The sequence below is a fragment of the Gekko japonicus genome, unplaced genomic scaffold, assembly GCF_001447785.1.
Source record: "Gekko japonicus isolate JY-2015 unplaced genomic scaffold, Gekko_japonicus_V1.1 scaffold3639, whole genome shotgun sequence".
NCBI classification, from domain to species: domain Eukaryota; kingdom Metazoa; phylum Chordata; class Lepidosauria; order Squamata; family Gekkonidae; genus Gekko; species Gekko japonicus.
The window spans coordinates 98,770-115,054 of NW_015168767.1; the positions used below are offsets into that span (position 1 = coordinate 98,770).

The window sequence follows — 16,285 nt, forward strand, 5'->3', positions numbered from 1 at the left end:
TGGGCCTGGACATGTCAGTAAAAGAAGGTTCCCTTCCTCACTCTGACCCAATGTAAACGCTATATGCTCCGTAACCCAGAGTGCTCTGCTTACCTCTCTTTGGTTTTTACTCAACAGCCACCTCCGCAGATATATGATAAGCAGCTGGATGAAAGAGAACACACAATCGAAGAGTGGAAAGGTATTCTCATTTTTAAAGGACCTTTGCTCCGCCCCAGACCATGTTAGCCCCCGAGCCTCTGTTCTTTTGCCTGTTCCACAATATTGCCCTCCCTCCCTCCCTCGTCTGTCTGTCTGTCGCAAGCCCACACGTAAATGCAAGATCAGTCTTAGGGCTGAATTAGACAAGACACTGGGAACAAGTTGGGGACTGGATTTCCCGAACCTGACCCTGATCTTCGTACAGTCACACAGCAGCTGCTGGGAACAAAGTTGTTCAGGATGGACAAAAGGAAACCCTACTTTATGCAGAAAGTGATTAAAATGTGGAATTTGCTGCCAGAAGATATACTGATGGATTCAATAGATTCCAGGATGCAGCTTCAGGGGAAGGCCTTGGCCTCTGTGCCCTGTTGTTGGCCGTCCAGAGGAACTGGTTGGCCGCTCAGTGAGGCAGTATGCTGGACTAGATGGACTACTAGTCTGGGCTAGCCGGGCTCTTCTGATGTTTTTAAAGTTCCCAACTGTGCCTGGGCCCAATTCAGAGCCAGACTGAAGTGTGTGTGTGTGTGGGGGGGGAGCTTTGGCCTTCCCTCCTGCCCCCTTTCCCCAAACTGAAGTAATCTTGGGTAGGCATTGTCCGCCCTATTGGGGAGCTGCAAGTGAGCCACATCGCTAACAATTGGTAAATAGGATACATAAAGCTGGGATCTGAAACCATATCTTAACCATAGCTCCTGCCCCCTTTCCCCAAACTGAAGTAATCTTGGGTAGGCATTGTCCGCCCTATTGGGGAGCTGCAAGTGAGCCACATCGCTAACAATTGGTAAATAGGATACATAAAGCTGGGATCTGAAACCATATCTTAACCATAGCTTTGCATGATAGGTGAATGCAGGTATCTTGGCTTGATCCTGGTTTGTTCTTGGCAACACTGGCGAGGAGACCAACTAAAGGGATGGGGTGGGGGTGGGGGAATTGAAGACAATTAGAACAATATTTGTTGAGAAAACCGGAATTGTATGGAAGGAGGGAGAGGACGCAGACAGGTTCCAGCAGGCCTTTAAACCCTTGCCCCCCAACCTGACGCCAGCACGCTTCTATGCCCGCTTGGGAGAGACACACACCTCCCCGCTTACTGGGCTGCCAGCAAACCCTCAACCCCACGGTTGAGGGGTGGCTTGGGGCAGCATTCAAATGATCGTATGTTGCCTACATTTTAGTTTCACAAACTATGGTTGAAATAAACCCTGGCTCTGTGCTGTGTCTGATCTGGGCCCTCTGCTCTTTTAGACAGTCCATGTACCCACAGGTGATAATACAGTAGGGTTTCCACCTCTGGGTTGGGAAATTCCTGGAGATTTTGGAGGTGGAGCCTGGGGAGGGCGGGGTTTGGGGAGGGGAGGGTCCTCAGCAGGGTCTAAGGCCACAGAGTTCACCCTCCAAAGCTCCCATTTTCTCCAGGGGAACTGATCTCTGTAGACTGGAGATCTGTTGTAAAAGCAGGAGATCTCCAGGCCTCACCTGGAGGCTGGCAACATACACGGGTAGGTAGGCTAGCCACTTTTGTGAGCTTGTTTACAAAGCTGGTCTTGTATTCAGATCACCCATCCTTCTGTCATTTTAAAGGCCCTAGAGGACACTGACAAACTAGCAACTCTTATGTACATGGGTAACTGGTTCCCTTCTGTCTTGCAGAATTAATCTACAAGGAAGTAATGAATTCTGAAGAAAAGACTAAAAACGGCGTAGTAAAAGGACAGCCTTCTCCTTCAGGTACTCAGTCCCAGTGAATAGCCGACTTGTGTTCTCTCGGCAGGCTCCCCTCCGCAGAGGCAGCTGCTGTCAGCAGGGACGTTGGGTAGTTTTGCATCAACCCGGAGCTGCAAATTACTTAAAACAATTTAGGGCATCTAATGAGATGAGTCGTAGTCATTGGATTCCAGCTGAAAGCAAACATATAGGGCACTTCCACATATGCTGAATGATGGCCCTTCAATCCATCTGCGGGGCACTTCAGCAATCGTTTGCACGTGGATTTTCCCGTTTCACCCAGCAAAGTCCAGTTTCAACACCTGGGGGCTGGCAACCTACACGGGTAGGTAGGCTAGCCACTTTTGTGAGCTTGTTTACAAAGCTGGTCTTGTATCACCCATCCTTCTGTCTTTTTTAAGGCCCTAGAGGACACTGACAAACTAGCAACTCTTATGTACACGGGTAACTGGTTCCCTTCTGTCTTGCAGAATTAATCTACAAGGAAGTAATGAATTCTGAAGAAAAGACTAAAAACGGCGTAGTAAAAGGACAGCCTTCTCCTTCAGGTACTCAGTCCCAGTGAATAGCCGACTTGTGTTCTCTCGGCAGGCTCCCCTCCGCAGAGGCAGCTGCTGTCAGCAGGGACGTTGGGTAGTTTTGCATCAACCCGGAGCTGCAAATTACTTAAAACAATTTAGGGCATCTAATGAGATGAGTCGTAGTCATTGGATTCCAGCTGAAAGCAAACATATAGGGCACTTCCACATATGCTGAATGATGGCCCTTCAATCCATCTGCGGGGCACTTCAGCAATCGTTTGCACGTGGATTTTCCCGTTTCACCCAGCAAAGTCCAGTTTCAAAGTGCATTGGAAGTGGATTGGAAGTGCCTTATCCAGTGTGTGTGTGAAATAGGCTTGCCAAGTCCCCCCGGGGGGTGGGGAAAACCCCGCCCCAGAGGCTCGTTCCCTGCCGCCAGCGGATTGGGCCCCAGGGGGAACCCCACCCCGACGTGCGCATCACCAGGAAGTGATGTTAGGACACCAGGCACGCTGGGGGCGGGGCCACGACCATTGGAGGGAAAACTCTATGGTTTTCCCTCCGATGGTGGTGGCCCTGCCTCCAGCGTGCCCGGCATCCTAACATCACTTCCGGGTGATGTGCGTGCAGTGCGTGCGTGCTCCAGCCACTGCCCGGGAGTCCCCTGCTGCGGCGACTGAAATGACTTGGCAACCCTAGTGTGAAAGCACCCTGAACTGCTGTGAGAAAGTCCTGGTTGCCTTCAGGGCTTGGAATGAGTCTAGGTGTGAATGTCAGCATTGTGCATTTAATTCACTGCATCCTTAGAGAGAGCACTTTGGAGAGGTGTAGGCACCGTGCAGCCAATCCTGTAGCCACGATTAAATGAGCCGTGCAGCTGCATGTCTCCTTCCGGCTGGGCTCTTCCCTCCCGAGTGCAAATTTCACGCTGCTCTTCCCTTGGCGGCCCTAACCGTGGCCAGAGGTTGTGTTTTTGCAGTGGGCTATACCAGGCTCCCTGAGAAGCTTGCTCAGCTTGTCACGCACCACACCGGACGCAGCCCATCAGCCTTGCATTGTCTCCCCGTTTCTCTTCCTTTGTGAGAGAGCAGAAATGGTGCACGGCAGAGGCCACCACGTAGGCCAGTGTGCTGCACTCAGCTGGATGGGTTCTAGATCGTATGGCTCTTATTAACTCTTTTCAAGTGCCCACCTTTAACCAGAGTTCACTACCCAACTTTAAACACTGTTTAAGATGAAATCCTAATGGGAGTTACCTGTGGTTAAGCTGAAGCTGCTGACCATAGGGAGGGATTTGCTCTCGAGTGGGGAAGAAGAACATGATCTTCCAGTCCCTTTATTTATGCATCGTGTCTGAGCCACCCTTCTGAGCGTAAGAGGGGGGGCAAATATCAGTATGGTTCCAACACGGCCCTCCTCTACAGTGAAACTGCACTTTCCTTCTCATGCAGACTTTGAATCCCTGATTTGCAAAGGAGGGCCTTATTCAGTTCACTTTTAATAAGCAGGATCCACAGTGAGCTGAGTAGACTAGAAAACGCATGTTCAATCCCACAAAGGTTGCCATCTGCATCCTTTTTTGTGAGTCATTATCAGCCTTCCCTTCTGATGTATCAGCTGGTGGCAGGCGAATGGTGCCTCCCCCCCCCTTTTTGCACATGACTCAGTGGCAGATTTGTGGCTGTGATGGATGTAAAGCTCCCACCCCATTTCCAAAGGGTAGATGAGCCTATATTTGCACAGCCACGTTTCCTGTGGCAGTTGCGTATCCCCTATCCACAGCAGTTCAGAGTGGGCTTACCAGGTTGCCCGCCATGACAGACAATCTCCTTGCCCCCCCTCCACTACTCCTTGTTCCTATGGGAGCAAAGACGGGAGGTGGGAAGTGATGTCACACTGCTCGAATCCCCCAATCTGTGCAGTTTTAACCATAGAGATCAAGCAATTTCTAGAGCGTTGTGATATCACTTCTGGGTACAACGTTTCACAATGTTGCTTTCCAACCCACCATTTTTGTTCCTACTAGAGCAAAGAGGCCGGCTGGGAAGCCTAGCTCAGTGCGCCGCACTTTTTTCTGAGCCAGGGCATAGCCAGTGGCTATGGCATTGGCTGCACAACCAAGGACAAGCATTTGAGTGGTGTATGCGTGTGTGCAGATGCAGGAAGATAACAGAGAACTGCATCATCCTGGGCAACAAGTTCATTCCTAGTTGTAGCCGTACTAGACGTTCTTTTCTACTTCCTTTGAGTGGGTAGCATGAGTACATCCAGGGGTCATTTCCTGCAGGAGCGCACAGGAGCGGAGCTCCGGCAGTAAAGAGCCGAGGGGGCGGGCACATACAACAAGCCCCGCCCCTGCTCCCAGCAGCCCTCAGTCAGAGCAAGAAGCAACCAGGTAAGTTGCAGGGTCTCCCCCGGCCCCCCGGTCCAAAACAGTCCAGTGGCACCTTTAAGACCAAGTTTTATTCAGGTACAAGTTCCCCCCCCCTGCGAGGACAGATCTGCATGTCCCCCCCCCCAATAGCTAGCAATCCAAAACAGTCCAGTGGAGCCTGAGTGGTGGGTGTTGCCTTCTGACACGCTTCCGGGGATGTCAGGGGGTGTGGCACATGCAAATAAGTTATGCTAATAAGTTGTGCTAATGAGCTCCGGCACCTCTTTTTCTACAAAATGACCCCTGAGTACATCTAGTCCAAACATTGCTCAGTCCCAGTGCATGTGTTTGTGCTTACAGGCTGCATAATCAGTTCCTTTGAGTGGGTAGCATGAGTACATCTAGTCCAAACCTTGCCCAGTCCCAGTGCATGTGTTTGTGCTTATAGGCTGCATAATCGGATCAAGTTTTACTTTGCCCTAAAGTGTTGCTTTTTCCTGATTCCCACTTGCTTTCTTGTGCTTTGGGGTCAATGCAGGCAGTGGGCAGGATCCAGCCAGCTTTTTCACTCAGTCTCAGTCAATTCCTCTCTGTATTATGGCTTTTGCCCATGCAGGTCCTGTGGCCCCTAGCATAGCCTTTTTGCATCTAAGTAGCAGGGAAGAGTGACGGTATTTTGGAACTGTTACATAAAAGAAGTATTCAGACAACTCAGACATTTCCTGATAAGACAAATGAAAGTAAATAGGGGAGCATTTCCTACCAGCTTGGAATTCTAGCGTAGTCCAGTCTTTTTTAAATAGTCGATTCCATACAGTTAACAAGGATTTTCCCCCCCCAATGAGTCCCTAGAATTTAGGCTGTACCTTATGCCAAGAAGAAGAGAAGAGTTGGTTTTTATACCCCGCCCTTCACTACCAGAAGGAGTTTCGGATTGGCTTACGATCGCCTTCCCTTCCTCTCCCTACAACAGACACCCTGTGAGGTAGGCAGGGCTGAGAGATAACTCTGAGAGAACTGTGACTGGCCCAAGGTCACCCAGCAGACTTCATGTGGAGGAGGAGTGGGGACTTGGTGCCTCTAGCCAAGTTCCATGGCTCATCGTTTTCAGGGATGGAACCTTCAGGGATATGAGGCTCAGCTTTCTCAAAGGCTAAAGCCTCACCATGGAATTCCTTGCTCGGGGCGGTTCACCAGAATGCATATTTGCTTACTGTGTTTTGTTTTTCCACTTGTCCGGTTCACCAGAATGCATATTTGCTTACTTTGTTTTGTTTTTCCACAAAACGGAGGAGTCTCCAGTTGTTCTTTCTTTTTTTCTGGGTTTTTTTTTGGGGGGGGGTATTTTGTGTATATGCCTGGAAATCATGGTTAACTTCTGGTGACCCCCTGGGCTGCAGCCACACACACTAAATAATCTACTTTCAATCCAATTTCAGTGCACTTTCCAACTGGATTTTACTGTGTGAACCGGCAAAATCCAGTTGGAAACTGCATTGAAAGTTGATTGAAGGTGGATTATCTAGTGTGTGTGACCACTGCTCTAGTGTGGCTTGGACATTTCAGAGAGGTGGCTTGCTATTGCCTGCCTCTCCAGCCCAGGTTGCTATTGCCTGCCTCTCCAGCCCTTCCAAGTACTTGCCAGAGTCAGCCCTGCTTAGCTTCCAAGTTCTGACGAGATCAGGCTTGCCTAGACTATCTGGGCCAGGGGCTACAGTGTAAGGCTAAAGTTTGGAAGATCCAAGCTCAACCTCTCCCCACCCCGTCATGAAGCTCACTGGGTGTTCTTGGGCCTGCCCCTCTCTTTCAGCCCTGTCTACCTCACAGGGCTGTCGTGGGGATGAAGCGGATGAGGGGAAGAACCCTGTATGCTTCCCTGAATTTCTCGGACAAAAGACAGGTTACATACAGTGATAGGAAGATGTCCTTTGAAAGGTTTTTAAGGTTTGTGTTTTATTTTCTTTATTGATATGTTTTTGAGTGTTGGTTTGATGGGAACTTGAAAACTGGGCGATACTTTCTAAAGGAAATAAATAACGGTGGGATGTCCCAATGGGCGCGTTTACTTCTGCCCAGGGGTCATTTCGTAGAAAAAGAGCTAGGGGAACTCATTAGCATGACTCATTAGCATATGCCACACACCCTGACATCAGGGGCCCGGCGGTGGACCTGCAAGGCCGGCGGGAGTGCAAGGAAGCCCCGCCAAGGCCCTCCCTAGCCCCAGGCAGGCAGGGGTGGGGAGAGGCAGGGAGGAAGCAACGTACCCTCCCTCTTCTCCTGCCTCCTCCTGGCTGAATGAGGGCTGGAAGCGGGGCGGCCGGAAGCAGGGGGCGGGGCTTCGTCATGTGCCCCGCCCCCTCCACCTCACCCGGGGAAACTGCGATCCCCCGCGTTCCTCCCCCGAAATGACCTCTGCTTCTGCCCATTGTGGAGGTTGGGGGGCGGGGAAGACAGTGAGCTCAAAGCCCACTCTGCGTCTCCCTTCCTCTGCCCCACTGAATGCAATCGAGAGGTGAAGCATCTGAATGCTGCCGCTGCTTAGCAAGAACGAGATAAAAGAGACCTTGCAAGATGTGCCAAATTGGGGCGCGACGCGTTGGAGGATTTACCTGCTCTGCACACACCCAGACTTCAGTGGTGATAGAACGGCACTCCCAACAGGTTCTTTGCAGAGCAGAAAGTGAGCAGCGGAATGTGAAAATCTGATTCAAGAGCGTGCTTTGCCATTACCCGCAGCACGATCTTTCTTAATGATGTAGTGGATATGAGAATAAATCATTGCTCATAGTCAAATTCGTCATGCACGGCAGCATGAGTTTGGTGATTTATGTGTAAATGATAACACGCTTTGCTTGTATGGAGGAATTAATTTGTGAGGCTTCATTAAGGGCAGGCTTTCACCTAAAGCGGAGCATCCTCCTTATTCATCGATCCCCTTTGTTGCTCTCCCCACCCCGCCCCCCGAAGAGAATACATTTTATTTACTCAGTTCTTTGGAGCAAGGAGCATAGCCGTTTATTGCATATTCCACTCCTTACCTTTCAATTACATTTCCATTTTTTAGTTCTAGACAACTGGTTGCTTTTGTTGCTGCTGTGTTGTAAGGGCTGGAGGAGGGGGCAACCCAGGCTGGTTTTATGAAGCCATAATTTTCCCAGAATACCTTCTATCTCGGTGAAACATGTCATCAATCGAAAGCACAAGGGCAGGCAGTGTAACCAATTAAAAGCCGAAGGAGAAGGAAGGCAGAAAGAAGCGCCTGGCTCCGTTATAACAAGCCAGACAGAAATGGGCACAGGCTTCCGGTGGTTTCAAACCACTCTAGCCCCAGGCATTAGGTGAATATCTGTGCTGCCTGAAGGGCTCCAGAAGAGCTGCAGAATTCTACAGCGTTGAAAGTGCTGGGTTTGCTTTTGGGGGGTGGAATGAGGTGTATAAAGCTGTGTGTATAAAAGCTATTTATGGATTGAGCAGCCTGATCCCCCCCTCCTTCCCCCCCCCAATGGGCCCTCAGTTGCTCTCAACATTGGGTGCCTCTGGAACACACTCAGGCCACTTTCACACATGTTGGTGCCCTCTCAATGCACTTTAGCAGGTGTTCACACAGGAGAATCCACTTGCAAACGTCACTAAAGTACATTGAAGGTGCATTATCCAGCATGTTTGAAAGCAACATGCACTGAAAAGTGCACTTACAAGGCACTTCAGCAATCATCTGCGAGTGGATTTTGCCACTTCAAACAGTAGAATCCAGTTGCAAAGTGGATTGGAAGTGCATTATTCAGCTTGTGTGAAAGTGCCCCATTCGCAAGGCCCTTATTAAAAAAAGTTTTCCTTTCTCTTTTGATTCATTTGCAAAGTCATATTTTTCAGCATCCCTGGGAAGCCCCTCTAAAGAAACCCTCCCTGCTCCCTGGTTTGGTGTAGTGGTTAAGTGCGCAGATTCTAATCTGGGAGAACCAGGTTTGATTCCCCACTCCTCTACTTGCAGCTGCTGGATGACCTTGGGCAAGCCATAGTACTGCCAGAGCTGTTCTCTCAAGAGCAGCTCTCTCAGAGCTCTCTCAGCCCCACCTACCTCACAGGGTGTCTGTTGTGGGGAGGGGAAGGGAAAGGGATTGTAAGCCATTCTGAGACTCTGAGTGAAGGGCGGGGTATAAATCCAATGTCTTCTTCTTCTTCAGCGTTTGTGACCTCATTGCACTGTGCTCATGTCTGGCACATTTTACTACTATAGTGATTAAGAACAGCTAACACTGGAGCTGCTGGGTGAGGGAGGGGCAGGCAATCTCCCCGTTTTTCGCTGACCCGACCTCCGGCTTTCAGGTTGAATCACGTCGGTGTTCATTTTCTTAGCACAGGTGCAGCAGTGAACAGCAGCGACAGCCTCCCTCCGTCCTCATCTGTCAATGACATTTCCTCCATGTCCACAGACCAGACCCTGGCATCGGACACTGACAGCAGTTTGGAAGCTTCTGCAGGACCCCTCGGTTGTTGCAGGTGACTAGCCGCCTGCCTGCGAAACCCGACGTTCTTCAGAAGATGATGTAATTTAGGGGAGGGGGAAAAAAAGAGAGAATCATTGTGATTATAAAAGAATTTAATGATGGCAAGGAAGAGAAATTAAAAAAAAAAGAAATCTATCAAAGATTAAACAAAACCCTTTCAGCCTGCTTCTCCTAAACGAGTTATGTAATGCACCTAAGCTCAAGTGAATATTTAACTTATAGTTGCTCTGCTTTTTGGTCTTCTTCCAATGATGCTTAGTGCAAAAAAACAAACAAAAAAAGCAATCAAAAGAAGCCTTTTTTCATAAAATTGCAAAATCAATGGCTGCAAAACCAGCAATCTGCAACTGTCCTTTTTCACGCGGGCATGACAAGGTGGGCAGTTACCGACCCTTGATGTGATTACATGTGTGCCTATCTAACCTCTCTCTGTTTCCGCCTGGGCAGGTCAGCAGAGAAATGCACATGTAGCTTGGTGTACATACACACAGTTATGCACTTGCAAGTATACACAGCTCTGTGTGTACATCTAACTAGAGAACAGGAGGATTTATGTGTACACACAGCTTGCCGCAGAGAACCTAACCTCCCCCTTTTTATATGTAAATTCCATCTGTAATATAATTCTCATTGTACAGTCTGCTGTAGTTGTTTCAGTGATTAATTTAAATTAGCTTCGGACATATAGAAACAAGGTCAAATGGAAAAATTCACACCGAACTTTGACGTAGAGTTCCCACGTTTCGTATTCTGCTTATTTATCTTTTTAACTCCAGTTTGTTTGGAACAGTCAAAGAGGCTGGTGGGTCAACCAGAAGATTCTTGATATTGATGCTTTAGGATTTGATACTTCTGGGGTTTTTTTTTAGAATGGATATATATATCTATAGATATATAGATATATACATATGTTGACATGGAAGAATACTTTGCTGCGGAAGATGCTCAGGATCAGCACTGGAGAGAAACCGGGGCGAATTTCCAAGGATCCTCTTGATAGGAAACCAGATGGTTGAGAAAGGAAACTTGAAAGAAATGAAATCATGGGAATTTAGTAGAGCTTGGGTGTTAACGAAACTAGTTATGGGTGGGCACCGAGGGTAGCTAGGACGAGGTTGCCAAGGCCCTTTGATAATCTGGCAGTGCAATCCTATACAGAACTACTCCAATCTAAAACCATGGAAATCAGTGCACAGGATGGCGCTGTCAGTGTAGGAATGGATAGGCATCTTGCAGAGATCCTTGTTGAGGACAGGCAAGATGTGTTAAGCGTGAATGGAAGATCCATGGTGGATGAAAGCACCTTTAAAGCTTCTTTCTTTCTCACAGAGCACAGGGGCAGGAGAGAACTGCCAGGGCCCAAGGGTCAGGGCACAGAGGAACTCTGGGCATTTCTGAACATATGGAGCCATGGCATGTCTCTAGCTCCTCCTCTGCATTGTCCGTTCTGACTGACAGCAGCATTCTTGGGTCCCGACATCTTCCGCCTGAGATCCTTTAGCTAGAAGTGCTGGAAACGGAACCTCTGTGCAAGGCTCTTCCACAGAGCCAAACTGCAGGGAGGTAAACAGCTCCCACAACAGGCATCCTGTGCCCTGCCCCATCCTCTCTCTTAAGCATCCTGGCCAGGATGATTGGCATTCTGAACCCACCAATCAGAAGCTCGTAACTGGAGCAGCGGGAACACACTTCGAGCGAGGGGTTTTTCTTTGTTGGCGGATGAGATTTCTCACTTTAGCCGTGTTTCTGTGGCTGTAGAGCAGACCTCTTGCAGCAATAAGGAGAAAGGTTAAGAGCAGAAGGTCAGTCGGTGGCTTGTGATGTATGTTTACTTCATGCACAGTTGTGAGGTGCGGGTGAGAGGAAGAATGACTGGACAATCATCAATCTAGGTGCTCAAGGCTGGGAGTGACTTTTTTAAAAATGGGTTGAAATAAATTCCCTCGTGGGGCACTGTTACTCAGAGAGCGGCGAATGCTTAGGAGCTGTCTGCTTGCTTCACCACTGCCTCTTTATCTGAAATAAATCAGTGGGACCCACAGCCTCCCTGACCATGTCCAAAGGGGTTGCACCTGCACAGAGCAAGCTGGAGACCAGCTATTCCAGCAGGTGCCTGTGGGCCACTGATGTTTTCAAAAGCCCAAACGACAAGGTAATAATGTTGTTTCTTCTTGACAGACTAGTATGGAATAAATCCACTAGCCCCATATTTGATATCCATTGGCGCCAGTTCCATTTGGTCATGCCATGCAAGGTAATCCTGCAGGCCTGCTGAGCCCTGTGATAGAAAGCAGCGAGAGTAATCCTGAATTTCTGAATTAAAACCACTGCCTGTGGTGCTCTTCTTTTCCCTTGCACCTTGCTGGCTGTCAACTGGGCAATGCACACTGCAGCACCTCTGGCCATCAATGGAATCCTTCCACACCTGATGTGGAGGTAGCCAGGAGCTCTGCTACTGTCCTGTCACAAATGAATTGGCGAGTGGCTATGAAGGTGCCTTCCCACGGAGGCACACATGGATTGCAACTCAATTTTTTTTAAGAGCATCGGTGCCTTCCCACGGAGGCACACATGGATCGCAAACCAAAATTTTTAGAACACCTGAACTTTCATGTAGTCCCCCCACAGTCAAAATGGTCCAGGAGACCAGGAGGAGGGAAGGTCAATTATCGCCTTCAGACAACAGGAAGGAACAACCGTTCACATCTATATTTGGTCACGTGACTAAACCTCACCAAGAGTACCAGTGCTCATTAACTTTCCCTTGAAACCTGTGATTTCTGATAGGACTGGGGAAAGCGATTCTAAACCAGTTTGTTTTTAAAATGCAACTGCTAGTCATTTTTCCATCCTGACAAATAAAGTATCTTTGCCACAGCCTAAGACCTGCAGAAGGCAAATGAAATCACAATGGCCTGGAAGCATAAGTAATCCTGTGCTGAAATGTGGCAATTCCTAAATCAGAATGCTCCCGGAGAGAAATACCCTCCTCTCCCCATGGAGTAATTTCTTCCGGACAGTTTTATTTTCAGTTATACTAAATACAGAGGTAGGTAGATAGATTCTTCTTTTAAGAGAGTGGGGGTTTTTTTTACAAAAAGGCAACTGTAGTCAGTGCGGTATGTATGACAGCAATAAGCAATAGGTTACTACTGCAAAAACGAATTTAGCAATATCGGGACAATCTACCAAGCGCTGCCGTCGTACCACAGTCGTGCTAACTCACAGCGCATTTGCGGGAACCATGCGCAACATCCATGGAAATGGATGTTACAGAGTGTCAGGGCTTGATAGATTGCCTCTGTATTCTCTCTCTCTAAAAGCCATGAAACAGCATTACCCGTGTGTGGCACTGTCACCTTAACTCAGCCTGGATTAAAAGCCAGTGCACAAGAATGGAACTATTTAAAGGGACGCCACAGTGCGTTGTTTGGAGGGGGGCATAAAGGCACCCTCAGCAAAGTGGTGATCTAAGCAATAATGGCATTTGCTAACTCTGTGGTTTTTCCCCCTGCCCACCATTACGGGCAATTAAAAGGCAATTTAATCCGTCCGCAGTTCTGGTGCTGACGGATAAGAGGGAGCCTCTCAGAACTGCAGATCATTAGTGAAGATGTACTTGTTCATTAGTACCAGAAGCCTCAGAATACACACAGGAACGAAGCCTCCAGGTTTGCAGAGGGCAGCAAATCACTCAGGGCGGTGAGATCCGTTCCCAAGCAGCCTTGGAAGACCAGGTGACGGGCAGTAGAGAGCAGCAGGCACGGTTCCAACGTAAGTGCAGAGGGAAAGACAACAGCAGCCTCCAACTGCACCCTTCTGCTGATGGGGGTGTGCAATGGCTGTAACCACTCAGGAAAGCTGACAAGGTTGCAGTTGGGAAGAGTGTCGGGGGGGGGGAGGGGAGAATAGCTCACAGTGAAAACAATGCTCCCTCTAAATTGTGGAGCCTTGTGAGCAAAAAATCTACTTTGTGAGCTACTGGCATGAAAAAAAGTTGTGAGTGAGCGATTTGTCTACTGCATACATTAGTTCACTCTGGAGCCATCCTTCCTGAGCTAAGACAAAAATTGTGTGAACTGGAGGCTAAAAAAACTGTGAGCTAGCTCGCACTAACTCAGCTGAGAGGGAGCACTGGTCTGAGAAGGGAGTTTCAGAGGGAAGCCATGTTGGTTTTCAGTAGAAGAGCTAGACTTGAGTCCAGTAGCAACTTGGAGACCAACAGGATCATCAAGGTATAAGTTTTCAAGGCCCTGACCTGGAGAGCCCAGGCTAATCCGATCTCGTACTCTGGCTAGTATTTGGATGGGAGACCTCCAAGGAATACCAGGGGTGTGACACAGGGGCAGGTGGTGGCAAGCCACCTCTGAACATCTCTTGCCTTGAAAACCCTTTGGGGTCGCCATAAGTCAGCTGTAACTGGAGGGTGCTTTTCACCAAGGTTTCAAAAGAGTCAATGCTCCTTTCATCAGTGAAAAGGGAAAAATGCAGTGTCAGGGATCGGGCTGCAAAGGAAGCAACAAAGCCATCACATCAGTCAGCCTGCAATTAGGGAACAGTCATAAGCAGGCCTGCTCAGGAGAGAAGCCCGGTGGTATTCAGTGGAGCTTATTCCCAGTTACATGTTCTTAGAACGTATACTTCTGTGCATTGTTGTGGACAACTCATCTGAAGGAGGCTAGTGCAGAAAAGAGCAAGATGATCTAAGATGATACAAAGGGGATTGGAATGTTTACGAAGAAATGTTTAAAAATGTACTGGGGGTGAAAAGGCAGCTATGACAGGAACCACAATAGTGGTGCATAAAACTGTTCCCAGTTTGGAGGATAATGAAACAAGTCAAAGCACCAGATCTCCAATGAAGCTGATTGGTTGGGATTCCAGACAAAAAATGTGTGTAGTCATCATGAAGATGGATCTCGTTGCCACAGGACAGACACAGGTCTGCTCTATGCATATTTACTTGGAAGTAAATCCAAATGAATTCAATAAGTCCTGGTCCCAAATAAGTGAACAAAGGGCACACTTAAAAGACAATGTTGATCAATGGCCAACCATCTTGTTGCAGTTTTGTGCACTCTGGTTGTGACAAAACGAGTGCGGGCAGTTAGTTGTGGGCTGGCTCATTTTATAGATCTGGAGCTTTGTCTGCAACAAACAGGAAAGTTCTCATGGGCTGAGTTTCTCATTTTGAGGACCAGATTTGTGCATTCAGCTAAATGATAACTGACCTGCCTGTATCCAGTTTGATGAGTGTGTGTGTTTCACGAGCCAAGGTCTTTTATCAAAATATGCGTAGCAGCCACTGGCCTGGGACCTGGCTGTACATCCAACATTCACATCCAGAGATGCACCCAAACCAGTTTAATAGGGCTTAGACAAAATGGTGCAGTACTGGTGGGAATGGGCTTCCAGCCATACATGCACATTTAAAAAGCACATGGAAGAATGCTTATGCATGCAAACCTGGATTGCTGGATGAGGGTAGTACTGCAGAGAGTTCTTATTTTGCCAGGCCCACTCAGAGAATTGAAACGGAGATGCAGGATAATACAAGACCTTAATGCTCACCAGGTATTACATGTATTTTGTATTGCATTTTGGCTTTGTCTTTAATTATTGAAATAGTGTGATCAGAGATCATATTAGCAATAAGGCCCTTGAACTGATGTGGCGGAAGATTCACCAGGTTAAAAGAGGACAACCCATCTCAGCACTGTTGCAGGTCATGCCAGAAAGTGTAAATCATAAAAGTGAAAATTGGAAACAGAGACTAAACAGAAAGTGAGATGTTAATGTATCTGAGTGAGACAGCTCCCTAGGGAGGTGGTGGGCTCCCCCTCACTGGCAGTCTTTCAGCAGCTGCTGGACAAATACTGGTCAGGGATGCTCTAGGGCTGATCCTGGATTGAGCAGGGGGTTGGACTAGATGGCCTGTATGGCCCCTTCCAACTCTATGATTCTATGACATTTGCTCCCTTTGAATTTCATGCAGGTCATGTGAATTTCTGCCAACCTTGTAGAACCTGCAAGTGCTTTTAGAATCTTGAGAATAACTCTTCAGGGCCACAACGAAATGGGGGATGGGGCCAATCACGACATACTTGGTGGTTCCAAGCCAAGCATCCCGGGGGATGACGGTGGCCAGTGTGTCCAAATATGTGGTCCCTAGTGACACCAAGTGATGCCTTCCTGGGCTCTCCTGAAGCACCTCCTACTCCTGATTAGTAGAGGAAAGCCAGGATTGTCTCTTTGCTTTGGGGAAGAAGGAAATGGGTGCCAAGAAACACATTATCATAGAATCACAGAATCACAGAGTTGAAAGAAGGGGCCAGACAGGCCCTCTAGTCCAACCCCTGCTCCATGCAGGATCAGCCTAGAGCATCCCTGGCAAGTGTTTGTCCAGCCGCTGCTCAAAGGCTGCCATTGAAGGGGAACTCGCCACCTCCATAGCAGCTGATTCCACTGCTGAGCAACTCTTACTGTAAAAAACTTTCCCCTAATATCCAGTCGATACCTTCCCGCCAGGCCCGTAGCCAGGATTTTTTAATTCGGAGGGGCCTTTAAATAAATTGGGGGGGCACCCTGCAACACCCCCCCCAGGGAGCACCACAAATAAAATTTAAAAATTGGAAGTCGCGGGGCCTGGGGGCTGGATGGGAGGTCGGGGGGGCCTTGGTAGTAAGTTAGGGGGCCGGGCCCCGAGATGCCCCAGTGTAGCTATGGGCCTGCTTCCCATCCTTAATTTAAACTCATGATTGTGAACAGCTCCCTGCCCTCCTCTAAGGGACAGTCCTTCAAATGCTTAATGAGAGCAATCATGTCCCCCCTCGACCTCCTCTTCTCCAGACTGAACATTCTCAAGTCCCCCAGTCTTTCCTCCTAGGGCTTGGTCTCCAGGCCCCCGATCGTCATTGTTGCTCTCCTCTACACCCGCTCCATTCTGTCCA

At 48.5% G+C, this 16,285-nt stretch overlaps 1 protein-coding gene across 2 annotated transcripts in view; it reads left to right on the plus strand.

Moving 5' to 3' along the window:
* Positions 1-9,331, plus strand: part of LOC107114224 (mitogen-activated protein kinase 10) — a 99,368-nt gene extending 90,037 nt beyond the window's left edge. For both annotated transcript variants that reach the window (XM_015415664.1, XM_015415665.1), the window contains exons 9-10: positions 1,858-1,935; positions 9,189-9,331. In XM_015415664.1, the coding sequence (XP_015271150.1) occupies positions 1,858-1,935; positions 9,189-9,331 (221 nt within the window). The remainder of the gene's footprint in view (positions 1-1,857; positions 1,936-9,188) is intronic.
* Positions 9,332-16,285: the final 6,954 nt, after the last annotated feature.